This window comes from Xenopus tropicalis, chromosome 9 (genome assembly GCF_000004195.4).
Source record: "Xenopus tropicalis strain Nigerian chromosome 9, UCB_Xtro_10.0, whole genome shotgun sequence".
Lineage (NCBI taxonomy): Eukaryota > Metazoa > Chordata > Amphibia > Anura > Pipidae > Xenopus > Xenopus tropicalis.
The window spans coordinates 27,927,750-27,949,446 of record NC_030685.2 but is presented as its reverse complement, the minus strand read 5'-3'; the positions used below and the strand labels follow the sequence as shown (position 1 = coordinate 27,949,446).

At 40.0% G+C, this 21,697-nt stretch overlaps 1 protein-coding gene across 2 annotated transcripts in view; it reads left to right on the top strand.

The window, feature by feature from the left end:
* The window catches only part of prkar1b (protein kinase, cAMP-dependent, regulatory subunit type I beta), a 124,417-nt gene extending 102,960 nt beyond the window's left edge, over window positions 1–21,457 (top strand). For both annotated transcript variants that reach the window (NM_001079454.1, XM_031892755.1), the window contains 3 exon segments: window positions 121–242; window positions 17,129–17,210; window positions 17,812–21,457. In NM_001079454.1, the coding sequence (NP_001072922.1) occupies window positions 121–242; window positions 17,129–17,210; window positions 17,812–17,984 (377 nt within the window). In that variant the 3' untranslated portion in view covers window positions 17,985–21,457.
* The last annotated feature ends 240 nt before the right edge of the window (window positions 21,458–21,697 follow it).

Below are 21,697 nucleotides of genomic sequence, written 5' to 3'. Positions count from 1 at the left end.
ATCCAAACTTCAGTATTTTATCGCTTACTTTATAAATTGTACTGCCATTGCACTTTACTGTACTTTAATGTCTCAGCATGATACCTGATTGTTATTGACTCTTTGATCCTCCTTGTTTAGAATCACTAGACAAGTGGGAACGTCTGACAGTGGCAGATGCTCTTGAACCAGTTCAGTTTGAAGATGGAGAGAAAATCGTTGTTCAGGGCGAGCCTGGGGATGATTTCTTTATCATAACAGAGGTAATTGTGCGTTGCTTCATTCGACTGAGTTTTTGGCATTACGTCATTGCTGTTAGAAAAGCAGGATTACTATCTGCTATTTAGAGATAAAGAATCACTGGTAGTGTGGTTATGAGCACAATAGCAGGGGTATCTAACCTGCAGTCCTGTTAAACACAGTTGCCAGCATTGATGAAAAATAGTAGATAATAAAATCTAAAATTAAAAAAAAAAAGGCATATGAATTGTTCACTCTGTGTTCTATCCTGTTATGTACTTCAGCTGCAAGTGCTGAGAGTCAGCCATTGGCTGGTTGCTATAGTTCATAACAGAGCAACCACCTTGGTCCTTGTGTTAACAATTGGAAACTGCCCTCAAAGTCTGATGCTGACTGTTCAGGGGTAATTTTTCCACTTGGTGCTCCAGTATTAGGTACAGCTACTACTGAAGAGTATTGGAGAGATCACTTTTGGTTGGGAAGAGGTAAGTGTATGCTGTATAAAAACAATTATATTTAAAGGAGAACTGAAGCTTATCAAAGTATTAGGGAAGAAATATAGCATGTTATAAGGCTCATTCTTCAAGTGCATTGCGTCAAAATGTGCTTTTTGGACTCAATGGTGCTAAGTTCTTTCTGCCTTCAGTTCAGAATCAGGTGCTGCTGGGCATATTGACACAGGGGAACCCCAGGTGGAAGCTCCAGGGTCTCCACAGCCCCTGCATCAACAGGCACAGCACATTTGCCCCTAAAGAATCAGGGACAGGCGTCATTTGCATGCCAAATGCTGGAAATGATGCCAGGCAGGCTTACAATATATTTAGTGCAACTGTGCCCAATTTGAGATAAAGTTCATAGGCAATTGTGCTCATTTGGTAAATCAAATGTATCTGTGGTGGGTGCAGCACACTGGAATGGTAAAAAATGTTGCATTGTGGGAAAAATACAAACACTTGAAATTGCACTTTGCACACTGTGTCTAGTTAATTGAATGCTCCCTTATGTTTTGGGGTTCTGTACCAAACCAACAGACCTTTAGCAGGGAACATCTGTGCCATACTGATCATGTGCAGTGTCACTGACACTTCTAACATAATTCAAGATGGGGAGCTCCTGTGCACAACTCTGAAGGCCTGGATCAATACTGTTATAGAGATGCTGAACCTTCGGGCTGGTGCAGCAAGTTCAGTGTATTCAATATTCTACAGCATTTCTAGCTATATTTGTTAAGTTCTCTTACTGTTAACATCACATTTAACAGAAATTCAACTTCTGAACTGAAGAAGCCGTTTGATTTACCACAACCAGGTACCGCAAGGGCAGTATATTTTCTAGCAGCCATTACCTTGATGTTCGGTAGCTCCTAACAATACATAGAATGCTGATTGTGTGGGAAGCCTCTTTCTATTGCGGTTACAAATGCTCTATTCCTATGTACATTTGTCTCGCAATGTCATCCTATTTTCGTGTCTATGTTGGCACAAACCAACTAGTAGCAACCTAAAGGGTTAGTAGAGGCACGTGATTTATCTAAAAAAAAAAAACACAATCTAAATATAAATTCTATATTTAACACAATGTAACTTTATGTGTGTGTGTAATTTGACCACCATGCTCCAATCCCTTCATAGTCCCCCAGAGGAATATATGCCAAGTAATGTTAATGAAGCTATTCACAGATGCCATTTTTTTCCAGTGGGTGGATGCCTAGTAACAGACTGCTGTTAGTTTGTGGGAATTCAGAGCAGCTTCTAATGTGCCAACATGAAAAGACAATAGTTGGAAAGATATGGGATTTTCAGGGATTTCACTAAAGAATGAACCGCCCTCAGGCCATAGTTTTGAATCACTTTGCATAGTTTTCATAATATGGAAATGTATAGTATGGTAATAAAATGGCATAGCTGTAATCATGCTGGGTGATGTTCAGGCACATTGATGTCAAACACCATGGAAAACATTCATATTAGGGCCCCTTCAGAGCGTTATTACTGTGTGTAGTGTTTTGTCAAGTTGAAGGGAATATATGTTTCTCTAATAAGCAGCATTTAAAAAAACTATAGGCACATAGTTTATATCATATTTAGTGGCCTATTAAATAATCTTACCAAACTGGACTATATATATCAGTAAATATTGCCCTTTTCCCTTGAGCCACCATTTTATGATGGACTGTGTGTTCCCTCAGAGATCATCTGACAGTAAATAATGCAGCTCTAACTCTTAGGGGCACATTTACAAAAGCACGAATGCTCCGAGCGTATTTTCGCCGATTTTTTCGGGCGTCCGCATGACTTTTCCGTACGGCATACAACTTTTTCGTATGCCGCACGACTTTTTCGGACGTTTGCATGAAAAAATCAGAAAGGTTTTACAGCTGTTTACAATTGTTCGGTACGAAAATTTCGTGACTTTCGGATCGCCAATACGATATTATCGTGACTAATACGATTTTTTCGTAAGCATTTTCGTGATATTTGCGATCTTACGAAATTTTCGTTTCCAATACGATTTTTTCCCATTCGTGATTCGGATTCGTGGATTAGTAAATGTGCCCCTTAGCATCTTTAAGTCTGTAGCTCTTTGCCCATTAATTGGCTGATGTGCCCTTGGTGTGTTTGTGTGCACTGTGAATTGTATGATCCCAGGGGGCAGCCTTTAGTACTTAAAATAGAAAATTTCTATTTAGGATTACCCAATAACACAGACTACTAAAATACTTTTATGAAAATGGTTTATTTAGATGAAGCAGGGTTGAAGAAAACAGATAAAACCAACATGGTTAACTTTTCTTACAGCCCCTTTTCTATTATAGCTGAAAACACAGTCAAAGCTAAAAATGTATGTTGACATCAACCTGTAGGTATAGTGTCTGAGCAATATGGCTGCTCCTATGCTTATGTGAAAATGTAAAGACATTGAACCCAAATGAGCAGTGCTTTATACTATAGGTTGCCAAAAGGATGGCACATAAGCAGTAGAAGTTGAGAGGAGCGGTTTGAAACAAAGGGTGAACACTTATTTGCTATCCTAGATGTTCTTGTTATTATAGTCAGAGACTTACAAAACAAAAGGGAATATTTATCAAATGCAGAGTGCAGAAAATGGGTGCAATCCATCATGTTTTCTACACATTGTTCCCTACCAGGCCTGAACTGGCAATCAGTGGATTCTGGCAAATGCCAGGTGCTGCAGTAAAATGCCATAGACAGTCACTATTTGTTGGACTGGTGGAGGCTGTTTGAACCTCAGTGTACTTAAAATGCCAGGGCCTATTTTGAATCCCAGTCCAGACCTACTTCCTGCACTTCAGACCACAGGTCTCTGAGCACAGAGGGGGCATATAGAGTTCCTCTCTTCTGCCCCCTACCTGTCTCCTAACCTGAGTATTATTCAGACATGCAAGTTAGGGGTTAGACCCTGTTCCCTGTAAATTAAAAACAGTGTTTTCCTAAATCTGCAACCTAATTGTATGTAATGGCATACAAGAAGATTTGGGCATTTTACCACTTGCTATTTTAAAAACCAAAGCACCCTTTGCCCCTTTAAAAATCAGTTTAGCCCAGTTAATGACTTTCTGGTGATGCCCCTAGTTTTATTTTTTCTATGAATATCTTATATAAACTTGAGAAGTATTAGCCCTGTGATACATTGCCCAACTGTGTAAATGTGCATTTGTTCCCTGAAAATATGTGTTCCTCTTATCACTGCCAGCTATGAAAAGGAACATAATTATAATTTCAGCCATTGAGATGTGGGAATAAGCTTGTCTTTGAAATTACCTTCTGTAATAAAACCTAGACGTGATTATGAATTGTGCGCTTAAAAGCCCCAGGTAGCATTTTTCTCTTAACCGGTTCCAAAACTTGAATTGTTTGGGGAGAACTCTCCTGTAAAATGGCACGTTATATGAGAGATTATGATGTGATTTGGCAGAAACCATTCCCCGACCAACTATGGAGTCTCTAGTGATCCTCCACATTTCCATGGATATAAGAGCAACATTGACTGGCACAGCAAAACTGATGTGGCTGAAATCCAAGTTTCAACAGCTGTTCTGTTAAAAAAAAAAGGTTGGTAACTATTTATGGGTGTTGCCAATTTTCCACAGGACTTTATCTCTTTATGAGGTGCCTGAATTAAGGAAGGCAACAGAATCTAGGAACAGTTGGACATACTCTGCTGAGCTGTGATCTGAACTCATATTCAGCCCAGTGCTGATTCCGACCAAGGAGAATAACCTGAGCACCTGATAAAAATGATCTCATAAGTACTGCATTTATAACAGGAAACATGTCGAGGCTTGGGGGAAAATGTTGATATAAGAGCATTCTTATATCATGAGTATTCATAAGTTAATCACTTACAGACTTCTGTGGCAGCGTGAAAGGAGACGGGAGCCTACACGGCTTATCATCGGTACAATTCTGTGTTTGAACAAAGATTAAGGGGACACTTACACTAAATTATAGGTTGGCCATATATAAAAGAACTTTAGGACTTGCATGTAACGGGTTTGCATTCCACAGTGATGATGATCTTATGATATATTGTTTTATATGGTGCTATTTTCGAGAAAGTTAAGGAAATTAACATGGATTTCTTGTTTTGATATCTTCTTGTATATATTTATTATGCATTGTTTCCTGACCAAGAAGTCATCTATGCAAATGTAACTTGTGGCCCCCAAGCTGGTGATCAAATATCACATGCAGCTTCCATCTTTCTGGGCTCGCTAGGTGGTGCTCTGAGTGCATTTCATATGATATAGGGACAGCTGGCACGAGTGGTAGGAGACAGAAACGTTTGTTCTGGTTTTCTCTAGTACCAGTTCCCAAAATCCACCTCACAACCATTGTGAGAACAGTGAATAATTTTGTTTACTGAGTCCAGATACAATAAATGGGGCAGTCCTCCTCTGCTGCTAAGTTAAATGTGCTGGTGTTTGCATATCTTAGCAGGTGCTTAAAATGAGGGACATTACCAAATAATGCCCAGAAGTCCACATATAAAGCTGGACACAAGAGGGTATGTCTGCCATGAAGACACCATTTGTTGCAGAATTTGTTTGCATCTTACCAATAAAATATAGCTTGTGGGTTTGTAGGACAATTGGGACAATAGTTGCTCTGAGAACAACCAAGGACTTCTGAAATGTCAGCTAGATTGCCCCAACACTATATTTTGTATTTGGCCATTTTAAGAAGGGAAAGACACAATTCCTATACCCAAAAAGGTGTGCTTTTATAAAAGTGTAGATTAGGGTGGATCAGGGATTGGGTGTATTGAAGACTGACTCAAGACTGATCTCCTAATTTTTGGTTTTTGAATGTTGGTAGGTGTTCCGAAGCTTCCCATATTACACTTTGCACCAGAAATTCAGCATCAGTATTTTTACAAAATAATAAAGATAGCCTTCCTAAAAGTCATGGTGGGACATTCCATCTGTATGAAAGTGCCTGCTCTCAGTATAGTGCATTGATTCCCCTGTATACTCAACTAGAGAATTCTCTTTATTTAATCAAGATCCTTTCATTTTGTTAGTTATGCACACTGTCTGTGTTTATGGTCTGTTATATGGAAGAATCCATATCCAGAATCCAGAATTTGTATTGGGCAGACAGGTTATTGAGATGCCAGAGTAGGGGAGGATATAATTGGTGAGCGAATTAAAATCTTCAAACGGTTTTTGAATCAGTGCTAAATATATCATGCAGCTTTTTATGAAAGAAAAGTGAAGGAGTGCTAGATAACCCATCATATTGCAATTTTAATGATTATGAATGGCAGTGCTAGGGAGTTCAGCTGAGAAATTGCATTGTAGACTCATCCAGGAAGCATTAATCTATACATAGAATACAAAATAAAGTAGTACCAGGACCTAAAGGGCCTCTAGATATCATCATTTTTTATTTGTTTAAGGAAAATACATAGAGCTAAAAGTATCTTTTTTCATATCCCAAGCTTTTCTGAAGTTATTACTGAGCTTGGAGTTTTAGCTTTGCATAAGCAACAGCTGACTCTTTTGGAGAATAGCCACAAGTTCCTTATCACCTCTCATAGGCCTTTTATTGCATTATAATTCCAATGCAAGAACCTGTAGAAGGTGAATACCGTTAATGTATACTACATACAGTAGGTAGTCCTCTTTACTTTGCAGAGTTTGAGGGCTCTTTAAGGTAATAGGAACCCTTTAAGACCTATGTGCCAGAACATATCCAATATCTGTTATTATTATTATCTATCAGAGCAGTTCCCACTAGCGTTATAGTTGGCCAGATTCCTGTTATGTAGAACATGGATGTGGCACAAGTACAAATTACATTTCCTTTCCTATAAACATTTCTTTCCTGCTATTAAACTGCTAATCTGGTTAAAATATTTTACAGGACCACAAAAGTGAAAGGTGGCTTGGGGTGCCAATTTATGAGGCACAACCCCAGTGATTAAAATCCATAAGCCTTTAAACTGAGCTGGCATCACATTATCCCTGTTGCAAGGTCTCCATTGCTTGGAATTAAGTTGGGTACTTGCGGAATACAGTTGGCTCTCAAGATGTACCGTACTGTGCAAGCACCTAGCCCAAGGTGGGGCAGGGGAAACATAGAGACACAGTGTTCTGTACAAAGGTGCTGCTGGTTGGTTCCATTTTAAGGAGGAGGTGCGTTGGGCCAGTGTGAGGGCTCTTACATGTGGGTGTTTCTTCATCAGGAGTTAAACCAATTACAAAGGGCCCTTTTTGACTTTTAGAACCCCTGATAAAGACCCTGTATAGGTTGAAAAGCATTGGGCTGATATATATTATTATGTATTTTGCTTTTGACTAATGAATTCTGTTCATTTTTGTACTAACCGGATTGTGCAGTCCCTTTTGATCAAATGATTGTCCTCTGGAGCAATTTCATGGCTTGACTCCTTGGACCTGCACCTCCCTTTATCTTTGGGTGTTCGCTCTCCTAGTCTCTAATGATATCTCCTGGCCGAGCCAATAAGGGAGAATGGTCTGTTTCATACGATTCTCCCCTTGCTCACTTGCGATGAGTATGTAAGAGCCCTAAAGAGTTAGCAATTTTAGTAATTAAGGTGCTTAACCAACTGGCACTTTCTAGTGTTTTTTTTTAAATTTTGTTGTGCTTAAAAGTCTTACATTCTGCATTTTTTTCCGCTGTGAGACATAGATGCAGAATGCTATGCATGCCTTCACAAGCTCTTATAAAAACCACAACAGTGGCAAAAGAGCGAGTAAACAAGTATATATCAGCTGTTGTCCTGCTGGGGAATATGCAGCATTTTATCACAAATCAACGGAACAGAATCACTTCAGCAAGCCTTGCGTTTCCCTACATTCCCAGGATCCCAGCCACAGAGCCAATGGGGAAGTGGTTTATATTTAACATATTCTGAATAATCTATGGCTTCGTAGGTTTCATACGAAGGGTTTTGTTTGCATGCGTAGTACATCTCTGAGGCAGAGGCAAATTTTATGTGACATTTAATAGCGAGATAAATCTATCAGCACTCGCCACTGGTGCTGGGAACTCCAATTGTATTTGGGAGGGAGTGTTTCAAACTTGCAAAGATTGAGAGGGGAGAAGAATTTTTCAGACGGTTCAAGATCTTGTTTCCCAGTGCAGTTCACACAAGCAGATCCTTCTTTCCCAGACTGGACAGATGTGGAAAGTATCTGAGCCCAGGGTCATGGTATTATCCCATGTGAGCTTCCTGGCACAAGCAGGAAAAACCCTTAAGTACCATGCAAATGATTACTGAATGAGAATTTGGCAAGCCCCGGCCACGACAGATGCACAGTCCTTCACAAATAAAGAAACACTTACATTACTACAGATTTTTATGTGAATGTATACGTATGCATAGAGCATTACTAATTCTCCACAATTTTTTGGGGCATTCAGGGTTCCCGCCTTGTCGATCTTACAGTCTTAAAGTTTGATACTTGAGGCACGGGGAGATTACCGCATTTTCACAAAGGCAACATATCAGTGACACGAGAATTAAACGCAAGCCTCTCTGAATTAGAGCTTGGTCATCTGAATGATTGAATGGCTGGGATATACAGTGGTGCTTAAAAGTTTGTGAACTCTTTAAAATTTTCTAGATTTTTATAGTTAAACAGGTGAAACAAAAATGATTATATTTGGTGATGTATTTATTGGAAAAAAAAATGATCCAATAACATAACTGGGTGTGGCAAAAGTCCTGCTCTCAGTATTTGGTGTGACCCCCTTGTGCAGCAATAACTGACACTAAACGTTTGGGGTAACTGTTGATCAGTTCTGCACATCCACTTGGTGGAATTTTAACCCGTTCCTCCATACAGGACAGCTTCAGCTCTTTGATGTTGGTGGGTTTCCTTATATGAACTGCCCGCTTTAGATCTTTCCACAACATTTCAGTTGGATTAAGGTCAGGACTTGTCTTGCTGCATGACCCACTATCTCTTGAGATTCAGTGTCTTGACATTTTCCTTTGGAATTCTCTGTTATAGTTCAGAATTCATTGTTCCATCAATAATGAAGCCTTCCACCAATCAGCTACTGGGGAAGGCTTTATAGAGACTGTGCCTCTGTGCATTTTTTGCCTCAGCACATATTTTGTGTGTTGAAGTGGGGTGTTGGGGAACACTTATTGCAATTAGTCAGTGAGTTCCCGCTATCAGTTACTATCTAATCTTGACCTGTACGACTTTGATTTGCGTTATCTAGATTTTGGGACTCAGTGCTGTTCTAGTTTCTACCTCCGTGTAATCCCTGGTACTCCCCTATCACCTAGCCTCCTGACTATGCTCCTGTCTCAACCTTTATACCGTTCCTCCTACCTTGCGAATTTGTGATATGGGGGTTGACAAAAAGTCAATGTGCACCCAACCCTAACGTGCCCATTTCCAACCCTAGCCCAACTCAGCAATGCACCTTTATTTATAGACCTGCGCCTGACCCAATCCATCTCTGACATCATGAAGTGGGGTGGGGCAGGTGTGCGCCTATAAATAGAGGTTTCCGAAGGCGCAAAGCAAGGCACTGTAAGGTCGCAGGCAGGGAGGGGAAAAGAAAGAACACTGCCCGAACCCATTCACTCACCGTCAATTTTGTGCGAATGTTGGAACCAACCTGTCTGACATCTCCACTGCCTTCCCTCCCGGTGTTCTCAGTGACACCGCTCACTTTCTGCTCTTCTGGACTCTTGTGAGTTATAGTTCTGCATCCAGCTATACTCACAAGAAAGGAGCTGGGGCACGTTAAAGTTATTAGTTTGGTAATACAGTTGTAATAAGCATCTCACGTCTCTAGGGTCCCACATTCTGTACTGGTATTATAGGCTCAGCCACTGGGAATTTTTTCTTAGAGCTACTTGCATAGGAAATAACGGCATCCAATCTGGCATTCAGACACCATAATAAAATACACATTGATAATATAGCTATTTATTTTACACAGCTTTATACCTGTTTTTTTTTTGTTTTTTTTTTACACAGCATAATAAATAGGACCATAATTGTCTTAAACCAGGCTGCCATTTAACTTTGCAAACAGGGATGCCCATCCAGTTGCAGCTCAGCTGTTGCTGAACTATAGCTGGTAGCAGCACCTTTGCTGATGTAGTTTAACTACATGGGAGATGCCATTAAATGACTGTCCCTTATCTGTGTATACACGAAAATCACTATACGTTGAAAGAAGTGAGTAAGGCAAGGCTAATACTATAAATAATGTTTAGCTGAGTCTCCCAGCAGCAGCAGTGTGAGCCTCCTCTGGCAGCAGGATCATTAAGCATACTTTTCCTTCCTTTCAGTGACATTTTTACATGTGTTTTTTTCCCTAAAATAACATTAGTAATGTTCTTGCGATTAAGTATGATTTGGATTAATAATGCTCGCAAAAGCAAACGACCCGGAGTCGTACAGTAGTGTGTTATTCAATCCGGTAGCTAAGAGCAGTTTAGTGTAATCAAGGCCGTTTCCACGTATGCTGGAAACATTTCAACATGTGCTGCCTTTCTGTGGGTTCAGTCCAACGCGGATTCCCCGGCTGGCTTAGCCTCTTGAGAGCAGCCTCTGAGTAAGGACCATTTGTTATGAAAATAAGCCTGGCGGCTTGGCTGTCTGGATCTCATAGCACAAGTGGCTTCTAAAAGCGTGTGACTTTTACAACTTACCAGCGAGGAATGGATCAAGTAAATGTTAGCCTGTAGGCAATTTAGCTAGGTTGCAGTGCAAAAACTAGTTATGCATTTCCCAGCAATCCCAGTAGAATCCATGGAGATGGTGGGATTTGGGATTTTCCAGCAGTCGCTGTTCTGTAGGTTATTTTTATTCGCTCTTTGATTCATTCTGGATTTAAGTCTATACTTTGGATAAGCCTACCAGATCACCAAGGCTGGACTCAGACTCAAAATAGGCCCTGGCATTTTAAGTACACAGAAGCTCAAACAGCCACCACCAGCCCAATACACAGTGACTGTCTATGGCATCTTACAGCAGCCCCTGTGGAATGTGCCAGAATCCATAGATTGCTAGTTAGGGCAGGGCCCCCACACCCCAGGGGACGGATCTAGTTATACAGAACTAACTATCCCTCCTTTCTCTAGGAAGGATTAAAAAGCATCCATATAGGTATAAAATGGCTATGAAGGGATGAAATCACAAATGGAACCATGTTTCTTGCATTGTTTACAATTGAGATTCTCACATATATATTTCAACACTGGCTGGCACAGCATTTCAACACCATAACCTGGAGATGAGCCTCTAAAACATCCAGCAACAATTGGGATCTCTCCAAAGAAGCATTTTCTATACTGATTAATGAAGACACAGCCTTAGGCACACTTGGCTATCACACTGATAATCTCGTTTCCAAAAAACCCACCATGATTAATTATTAATCAGGAAGATAAATGCTGTCTAGCAAAGAGCTAGAGTAAAGCTGCTGCAGGTATGGTGAGGTTACATTCAAAGGTGAAGTTAAGCTAATGCCTTGCTATTATTCTATTTTGGGAATTCAGGCAAAGGCCTATTCAAAATAGGACCTTTTAGTTATGCAGTGGTCCAAACACCCCACCAGTCCACTAAATAGTGACAGTATATGGCAGTCCCTCTGGAATTTGCCAAAATCCACAGATTGCCTGATGGAAGTACACGTGAATAGACACACCATAAAGCTGATGAATGAATTTCTTCACACAAAGGTTTTACCTATCAAGCACCCAACATTTTACCTGTGAGCAAGATTTAAACATGAAAGTTGGGGAGCAATGCAAGCATGAAAAAAAACTCCCAATAAGGGTTGCGATTGGTTATTTGGTACCCAATGTGGACTGGCAGTCTGCAGGAGGCTCTGTTTGGCAACACACTTGGTCTCTATGTCTCCAAAACTTGTCCAAATAAGAACCTGCTGTGAGGCCACTGGGAGCAACAACAAAGGGGTTGGTGACAGCATGTTGCTTGTGAGGCACTGGTTGGGGATCACTAGACTAGTAAGTTCACCCAAAGAATACCATTATATATGACTTGTAGCAGAAGGACAGATATCTTGCCATTGGTTGCATTGTGGAGCACACATTGCTTAGAGCAGATTAGGACAAGGCCAGAATGCCTAATTTTGGTGTGCTTGAACCCACTCTATACATCAAGTCCATGGCTTGGAAACACCTTTTCCTAGGAGTAACTGCTTTTAGTTGATCAGCAGTGATTTAAATGTTACATAACCTGTTTTTTTAGGAGTACAAAGGCACTAATTAGTAGTTTGACTGTTAATTTGCAGTCAATCTCTCCACAATCTCACCATATTTTCTGCCTTGGAGGGTTTTTTCAGTAATATCATTGGTTGATAACATCTTCTGTGACTTTTAAGGATAGACCCAAATATGAAGAGCCTAAGAATAACACACTGTTACATTCAGTTTTGTGTTGACTCAGAAGACATTTTCTGGCTGCTGAGAATATGAAGATAATAACTCACATTGTGTGGGGAAGGAATCCTTAAAATGCAACATTTCGTTCTACGCTTTGTGACTTTTCCTGGCTTGGGTAACGATACGTCTGAAGGAGGAATCAGAGGGCAGCGCTGGCGAGATGCCAAGCTGGCACACAGAGACATTAAAACCTGGCAATAGAAAAAAATTCTGTTCGGCCTTTTTCCCACAGACGTTCCTAACCCATTCCTTTGTGAGCGCCAAGTTCCTTTAGGAGGATTCATTAGAAGCGTGCACCTGCATCAAACCTTTGGAAGTACCTTTCCATAATCAGCAGAGGCACACAATAGAAAGTAACCCTTTATTCCAGAAGCCTGGAGATAAAGAGACTTTAATAACAGAGGGTTGGTTGGTGTCTTATTTCATCCACAGCATAATCCTCCAAAGAGAATACAATGTACAATATGCACACACACATATATATGTTGTATGTATGTTCTATTGATTTGACACAATGACAAACAAGAAAAAAAGGTTTTCTTTCCTTAAGCTCTCTGCTTCGGTGCTTTAAATACTTGTTTTTCAAGGCAATGTACTAAACTCAACCTTTAATTCAGATTATTTTGATGTGCTATAAAACATATTTCTTACAACTTTTGGCATACCAGGAGTTCAGCATTGAATGGTGTAACAATAGCGACAGCAGATATGCCATCTGCTGGGGTGTCTAGGAATAGACTAGGGCCCAGGAGACATTCATGGTCTTGGCTTTAAACCACTCCAATGAGTTTAGGGTCTGTATGTTAGGGTCTTTTTCCTGCTAATAGCTGGGCCCATGTCCCAGTCTCAGATCTCTTTCAGCAAAACATTTTGCCTATCTGAACTTTTTTACATGTGCCTCTGCGACCTTAAGCTGCCCATACACATACCAATAAAATGGTACGAAATCTAGTTTATACACCAGCCATACGGTTGTTTAGTCGATCAGGCAGGTTAGAGAATTTCGGACGGCTAACGAAAAAATCTGCCCATGTATTGTGCATTGGACGATATCCTTAGGATCTACAACTGAAATCAGTTTTGTACGATTGGTGTCTGCCAACTATTTCATGTTCAGAACACCCTCTGATTTGTATTTTTAGAGCTTTATCCTACAATTTCAGTCTGAATGTTAGTTTCAGATCATTGCATTTGAATGTATGACCGATTTCCAAACGTTTGTCGGAAAAAGACTAAAATCTGAACGTGTATGGCCACCTTTACCCTAGTTCCAGTTCTTATGGCTGCTTAGTATCCATCTCACAAAAAGACCATCTCAATGAGCCTTTCCAGGAAATTAGACATGACATCCTTGGAAACCTTCTTATGTCCACCAGCAACTACTTTGAGTAGCTGAATAGTGTGGATGAACAGATGCTGAATCTCCATAGGCTGCAGACTACTGGCCTAAATATTAATTCACTGTTTCCATGTAAAAGATCCCCCAGGCACAAGTAAGATCTGCTAAATGTAACAATTTGTAATTTCTCTCAGCTGGCTATGGCAGGGTTAATAGGGATCATAGCTCCCCAAGGAATAACTCACTAAAAAAAGCTGTGGTCTCACTCTGTTCACACAGGAACAGTGCCCATTGACTGCCAGTATATGTCTGAAAATAGAGCGATAAACGTCTGGTGGATGTTAAATACACAGCACATCCCTCACTGGGGTAGCTCTGAACATGAACGCAATAGTTGTGCTTTGTGCTTACCGTGACCTGATTGTAGTTCCCTTGCACCACATCCCTTTTACTGCTGCAGTTGTTGTGTGATCCCTACGGAGGTTTAGGTTTTCTTTTCCCTTTAACCTTTGACAGCGTTCTCTTACTCTGCAGCTCACTTCTTTGATCTATTCACTCATCACTTTGGGTTTGGGCGCATGTAAAAAATGGTGGTAATTATTTCTATTTCAGCGCATAGATGTGCTGTTTATTTATACAAACTTGTATTGGTTTTTTTGTGTATGGATTTCCTTTATGAAATTTGCAGAACGCAGTCAAAAGAAGGATGAGGTAATGTCTCCATAAAGCAGTTAAACAAACTCTTCACCTTTACGGTTCTGATTTGCTATCTGCACTTAAAAAGAATTAACACAATTCTAACATTTACTGGTAAGTGCTGCTTTCAACTACATTTGGGCTGCAAATTTTGATCAGATGTTATCTCTGGGGTGCTATAATTTCCTACAGGGTAAGGGCTCACACTGGCTTTTTAATGAGCCTTTCTTAGTATGACCCAGAAATCGCCTCAACAAGGTGAAATGAGTCTCGTTGCAGCTGTATATGCTTGCTTATAAACCTATAAAAATGAACAGATTTTCAACCTACTAAAGTATACTAATTAATGTGGCAATGTGAATGATTCCATTGCCTAATATTTGCTTGGTTGTCTTCAGAACACTTTGTACTGGGCACCAAAATATAGAAGAGGGTTCCCCAACCTTTTCTATCTGTGAGCTACAGTCAAATGTAAAAAGAGTTGGGGAGCAATGCAAGCATGGAAAAGCTTAATGGGGGGTGCCAAATTAGGGCTGTGATTGGCTAGCTCCTATGTGTGTTTGTCAGTACACCTGTTTTTTTATGCAACTAATGCTTGCCAAACATGCCAGGAATTCAAAATTTTATAATAATTTTCTTCTGCCTTATCTCTTTGGAAACCAAGTAAGGAATAAGTGAGAATTTGCAATGGCAGCCCTGTTTCCTCCACATGAGCCACAGGCAACAAAGTCATTTGCTAGTAAAATTGCAAGCAGTGTCATTCTCTCAATGATACTGTGTCGTCTCTGGAGAAACATAAAGACACAGATCTCCACTGTGTGCAGGAGGGAAGAAGCAGTGATATCCTAGAGCTCTTCTAATTCTCCCCAGCCACACCCTCTCCCTCTGAATCAAAGTTTAGTTGTTGCTTGTTTTAGAACACTAAGGTCCGACAAGATAGCTTTTACATCCCACAGCGGAGCTTAAAGGGATTCTGTCATATTTTTTATGGTGTACTTTTTACTTCTAAATTACACTGTTTACATAGCAAATAATTCACTCTACCATTTAAAATTTTATTCTCGAACCAACAAATGTTTTTTTCAGTTGTAATATTGGTGTGTAGATGCCATTTCAGTGCATTGTGCCTGAGTCTGAGCTTTCAGAAGGAGCCGGCGCTACACATTAGAACTGCTTTCAGATATCCTATTGTTTCTCTTACTCCCATGTAACTGGAGGAGTCCCAAGCTGGACTTAGATTTCTTACTATTAAGTGCTATTCTGATACCTACTAGGAGCTGCTATCTTGCTCCCTTCCCATTGTTCTGCTGATTGGCTGCTGGGAGGGGGGTGATATCACACTCCAACTTGCAGCTCAACAGTAAAGTGTGACTGAAGTTTATCAGAGCACAGGTCACATGGCTGTGGAACTCTGGAAAATTAAGAATATGGCTAGTCCCATGTGAAATTTCAAAAGTAAATCTAAAAAATCTGTTGTTGTGTTTTTGAAAAATGGATTTCAGTGCAGGATTCTGCTGGAGAAATGATATTAACTCATGCATTTTGAAAAAAAAAAACCCGTGGTTTCCCATGACAGTATTCCTATAAGTTCTCCAGCAGGTAGCCCTCATAAAGTTATCTCCTAAACAGAGAACTGTTTTGTCCTAAAAATCAGCAGACATTATATTTGCATTTTCAATAAAAAAAATCAAGAAAAGTCAGCTGAGAACTTATTGGCTTGTGTAATATAAATGGTACCTACACAGGCCAATAAATAGCACTCTGTAACTTAGCAACCACCAAGTTGTACCACAACAGCCCTTCTAGAGTTTCCGCTCCTAGCTCCTGCTATCTGGAGAAGCATCAGAGCTGAGGTTCAGTAGCAGCCAGGGAACCTGTGTGAGATTGTGTATGTTAATTCAGGGCCGCAACACATTGTAGCAGTAATACAATCAAGTATGTGTGTAATGCAGGACACTTAGGGGTATATTTATCATGCTGTGTAAAAAGTGGAGTGATGCATTACTGGTGATGTTGCTCATAGTAGCCAATCAGATGCTTTGCTTTGGTTTTCTAACTGTTGAAATCTAATTGCTGCTTGGTTGCCCTAGGCAAGAAAACCAAAGCAAAGCAGTGATGTTTCACTCCACTTTTTACACAGCATGATAAATATACCCCATAATGAACTGAATGTTTGGGATTTTCAGGGTACCTAAAATGGATGCACAGAGAAATTTCTTGGGAGTTTATTCTGCTTTTGGCACCAAAACCTGTACAAATGACCCCTTATTTTATACCAACTTGGACCTCATGTAATGTGTTATTAGGGGGCATAGTTCAAGCACATAAATCCATAGATTGAGTGCAAGTGGCAAACAAATTCTGGTGTAAAATGTGTCATCAGTCAATGCCGTGCTGCTTGTTACATGAAATGATTATGCTGCTTTAAGAATATTGTGTTTGAAGTATTTCAGCTCTGTTATTACATACCTCAATAAATTTGCACTCATTGAAAACTTTTTGGTATGTAGATGGCCATTGTGGAAGAAAGTCCAGGCTACAAAGTTAGAGCTTTAGCACTAAAGTAATTATATTCTATATTCTTATTATTTGCTGTTTATTATAGAGTTTTCTACTTATTATGCAGCATCATAATCTCTGCTTTAAGTAGCTTACGAGCAAAGTTCAGTGCCTGTAAGGCAGAAAGATAGATCGGAAATGGAGTTTCCAAGGGCCACAGCCCACAGTGAATGGACTTTCCCAAAGAATTGGCAAAGAAGCATAGGAACTCGACCTAGCGCTCCCTGAGTCAGATACTTAACCGCTGATACAAGAGCAATGCTGGGAATTGTAGCCTAAAAAAAAAGCTTGCATTTTCAAGTTTAACAAAAAATGTGGGTTTATGTAATATAAATAAATAAATAAAACACATGCTCTTCAATATTCTTCTGTTGTGTCTCATAGGGCACAGCATCTGTATTGCAGCGCCGATCTGACAATGAAGAATATGTGGAAGTTGGAAGACTTGGGCCATCAGATTATTTTGGTAAGAGTCTTATTGTGAGTAATACATTAAAAAAATGTGTTAATGGGGGCGTAGTTTAAGCATGTAAATAGTCAAAATACGAAGTCATTAAACAGTGCAATTTTGCTTCGCTTAGTGCCTCTGTCCAGTAATAGAATCTTACTATAGAATCTTACTATGGAATCTGCAAATGTCTGGAACTGTACTGAAGTGTATGCAGTGCTGTTCTTCAACAAGCAATTTTGTTACTGACGGATTGCACTGTATAGGCTTTAGTCCATAAGCTACTATAATTGTTTCAGTATTTCCAAATCTGGGGAAGGCTGGCAGTAGTTTTTGCTTTGCGCTGTTTTCATATTCATCAAAACATTTGGCAGCCACTTGTGCTATGTGATGTGGACCTTGTGGGGCACTATCAAACGGTTATAGAACCCCAACCAAAAGAAATGGAAGAACTCGGCGACCAAATACTTCATCTGATGGCTTTTACAGCTAACAGGAAGTTTGTTGTTTGTATCCAAGCACTCTTATGAGTGTAAGTGACTACTCATGTGTGGTAATGTACGAGACTCTAGTCAGATGTTTATAGATATAAATATTTTGTGTTGTTTTCTTTTTCTAGGTGAGATTGCCTTGTTGCTGAATCGTCCCAGAGCAGCAACTGTTGTTGCTCGAGGGCCGCTTAAATGCGTCAAGCTGGATCGACCTCGCTTTGAACGAGTTCTTGGACCATGCTCGGAAATCCTCAAGAGGAACATTCAGAGATACAACAGCTTCATTTCTCTCACTGTCTAAGAGCGTCCTCTTGGGAATGTGATGTTTGTTTTACCCTGTGAACTCCAGTTTGACCTGTGCAGTTACATAGCTTTATAAGAAAAGGAAATTGTGCATTCAATGTCAATTTTTATGGTCATGTATGCTGCATCAGTCATAAATTTTCATTTGTCATTATGGGTACACAGAAATATCATGCTTGGGATGGGATAGGCCAGAGATTGGCAAACTGCTGTTTTCTAGGCATTGGTATAAACTCAAGGGTTTTTTGAATTGTACTAAAAGGGACTTAAAACTGATAAAAAACTACCAATTGTGTAACAGGAACTGCTAGAAAAATACAGAAGATACATGCACACTCACAGTCAGATAACACAAACTTTTGGTTGCCAACACCAACTTTATTATTTAATTATTTGGGTCCCCCTTCTAGAACTACCATTGCTGCATCTAGGGAGCCTTGCATCTAGGGAACATTGCTCCTAAGAATTGTAAGTAGTGTTACGTAGCTAAAAACAGAAAAAGAACCGCTAATATATAGCCTCTATCTATTTGCCTGTCTTCAACCCTGGATCTCGTGCTCTTGTACAGTCCTTCTACCTTCCATGCACCTTTTATCAGTAGTTGTGGGAGTTAATTCACTACAGGCTAGGGATGGGATGTAGGAGATAATGTGTCACTTTGTGGTTCCTTCCTATTCTGTAAGGGTTAAACTAGCATGGGGGTTTATGGGCCATGTTTATTAAATTTAATACAGGAAAATGTCACTACTTCTTAGAACCACTTCTGTGACAGGAGATGAGGAAAGTGGAGCTTTACTCATGGCTATAGGCATAATTTTTCAAGTCATTGGTCTCATTTAAAGCTGGAGAGTTTAATTGGATATAAATGTTCTCTCAAACTAAAAAGAATTAAGCTGCGCTTGCTACAATCTCTCATTTGAAGTTCCGTATCCCATAATGCACTTTTAATGATGCCAAGGGATTCAGGCCCTCCTGTATAAATGAGCAGTATCCTGCGACTCAGAGCAATGTGTAGGGGCCTGTATGCCATGGGAGCCAAATGTGTTTATTTTCTTTCCTACAAACTTGATCTGCGGAGAGGTTACGTATCAAAGTCGCCTGGTCTCACAACCGTGGAAAAATGTTGAATATTTAACAGGGAAAATTCCTTCTTTAAAAGCATGGCATTCATTCTTATTCCTTGATAAGATCTGCTGCTACATTTCCTAGTTTTCCAATAGAATCATTCATATGTAATTCCCTGAGCAATACCCCATCCAAGGAGGGTTTTTTTAACACAAGTTTCGCTTTTGAAGTTTCCATAAGAAGCTGGGCAAACACAGCCTGACAAATCATTACAGACACCATGGAGGAGGAAGTACTAAATAATCTCAGGGGCCCTCATTTTCCAGTGGCATATAGGGAATTCTGATTAATAAAGTAGCCCTCAAGTAAATACATCTAGTGCAGATTAATCAAAGTGCATTGGTAGGTTGTTCCTTTACTAGAAAAACAAACCCACACTGGCAGCTGAAAAGAAAAGTTGTCATGGGGGAAATAGTTTTACCAGTTGAATATACGGGGTGATAGATGTCTGTAGCTTGGGCAATAGTGATCTTTAAACTGTAGGCTTTCACAAATGTAATCACTAAGCTTGACCTGAATTTTTCTCTGCACCCATGTATATTTTGCCCTTCAGTTTCATAACCAGGCCTGGACTGGGAATCTGGATTCTGGCAAATGCCAGAGGGGCTGCTGTGAGATGCCATAGACAGTCACTATTTATTGGGCTGTTTGGGCCTCTGTGTAATTGAAATGCCAGGGTTTGTTTTGAATCCCAGTTTGGACCGGTTCATAACTGCCCACATTTTCCAAGTGCTTATGTAGGTAAATTTGGAATGTAATGCTGGTTTTTTACACATGCAGCTTTCAAATGGGCCCCTCTCTTTAATTTTGAGCGGGTCTCTAAGCTGATACACACACTTTTGAATTGATCACAATAACATGGGCACCAGTGGTTTATTGAATGTCATCTCCACTTAATACACTACCAAATTCTTCTCAGTAAATATAGGGACATTAAGTTACATGGGTATTACTCACACACACAGGTGACCAGCCCCAGTGTACCAGCTTTAGCGGTGTTGCCTTAAAAGGAATATACACTACCAGGGTACTAATCACTTAAACCCCCTACTCTGGCATGTGTCACCTGGGGAACTGACCCAACACTGCTACTTATAGGCCAGCTCATATCAGCTACCCTACACCTGCCTCACATTCCAACGGTGTAAACACGGGGGCTAATTGTACATTGGCTAAATCCTTATTCACATGGCTACTCTCCCTACTTTAGTAAAGGTGGTCTTCTCGTCTTAGAGTTTTTCCTACTGAGATCTCCTGCCTCAGCCGCATATAGGGATTCCCTCTTTTAAATAGTACTCATAATTCCCCTGGGCCAGTAAAGACCCACACACATACACACTGCTTGCCTACAGTAGGGGTGATTTACATTCTCACATTTCTAAGGAAAGTGGGAATCCCCCTACAGCCATACTGATGACACTGAGACCTCAATTCATATAGGAACCTATATGATATATTACATGGAACCAAAATTGCAATTGGTCTAATTTTGAGGTTGTGATGCCTTACTTAATTCCCCTACACCAAATTTTATAATGGTAATGTAAATGAAATCTATTGAGCGTTTCTTCACATTGTCAATGTTCATGTCCTGAGATGTGAGAAAATAATTACCCCTAAAATAGAATTTAGCCTAACATATATGTGTGGGTAGTGCATACTTTAAATCACACTCCTCATGAGAGTCTCTCTTCAAGCCATGCAAGTTGCTAAAAAGGGCAGGCGAGGAGGGGCAGCAGAAGCCCACCAGCTCTTCTCCAGAAGTTAGGAAAAAACTTGACAAGTATGGATAAACGAAGAGAGATTAACCACAGCCTAAGTGATACATACTTTGTAAGAAGATCTCCAGTCTCCCATGTCAGTATGACAAATCTTCGGACTTAAGCTGCCACGTGACAAATGGACAATTTGAGATGATGGGGGCGTCTATTGAAAAAGCCAGGCTCCTGACACACTCTTCGTTTATTTAAACCTACAGGCAGCTTTCAACCCCTGCATTGTAACTGAAAATTTCTAGTTGTGGTCCTTTGTGTATTTTTGAGAGTTATCATTAGTGTCTGAAGTAGGTGGCCCTTTCCAGACTTTCCAAGCAATGCTTTTTTGTATGAGTTTTATATGTCTGCACTATATGTTCAGCTCTTGTAGCTTTTTTACATCAGCTTGGCTAAAGCCGCTGGAAAGATAATACTGCAAGCATGCGAGGCACACCGCAGACATGCATTATTAGACGTTCCATATACCTAAATACTATGTTTTAAATACCAGGTTGGGGGGGGAATGTTTGCCTTTTGCTTATGCTTAAGACGGTTATATATTTGACAATAAATGTCACTTCTGCACTGTAAATGTAGCATCTCTTCTTTGTTTTATTGTGTTTGTATTTGTGACACCACAGAGACAGTGACTGTGTCTTGATATGTCCAGTATTGGAACGGACAGTCTATTGCTGAAGAACAGATCTTGTGTTTAGTATTTTTTTTCTCAATACAATCATTTGGTTTATAATGATATTTCATAGGCTGAAATGTGTTTTTAATGTTTTCAAAGATAAACCTTTTTTGGGAGCTGTGTGGTTAGTAAATCTGA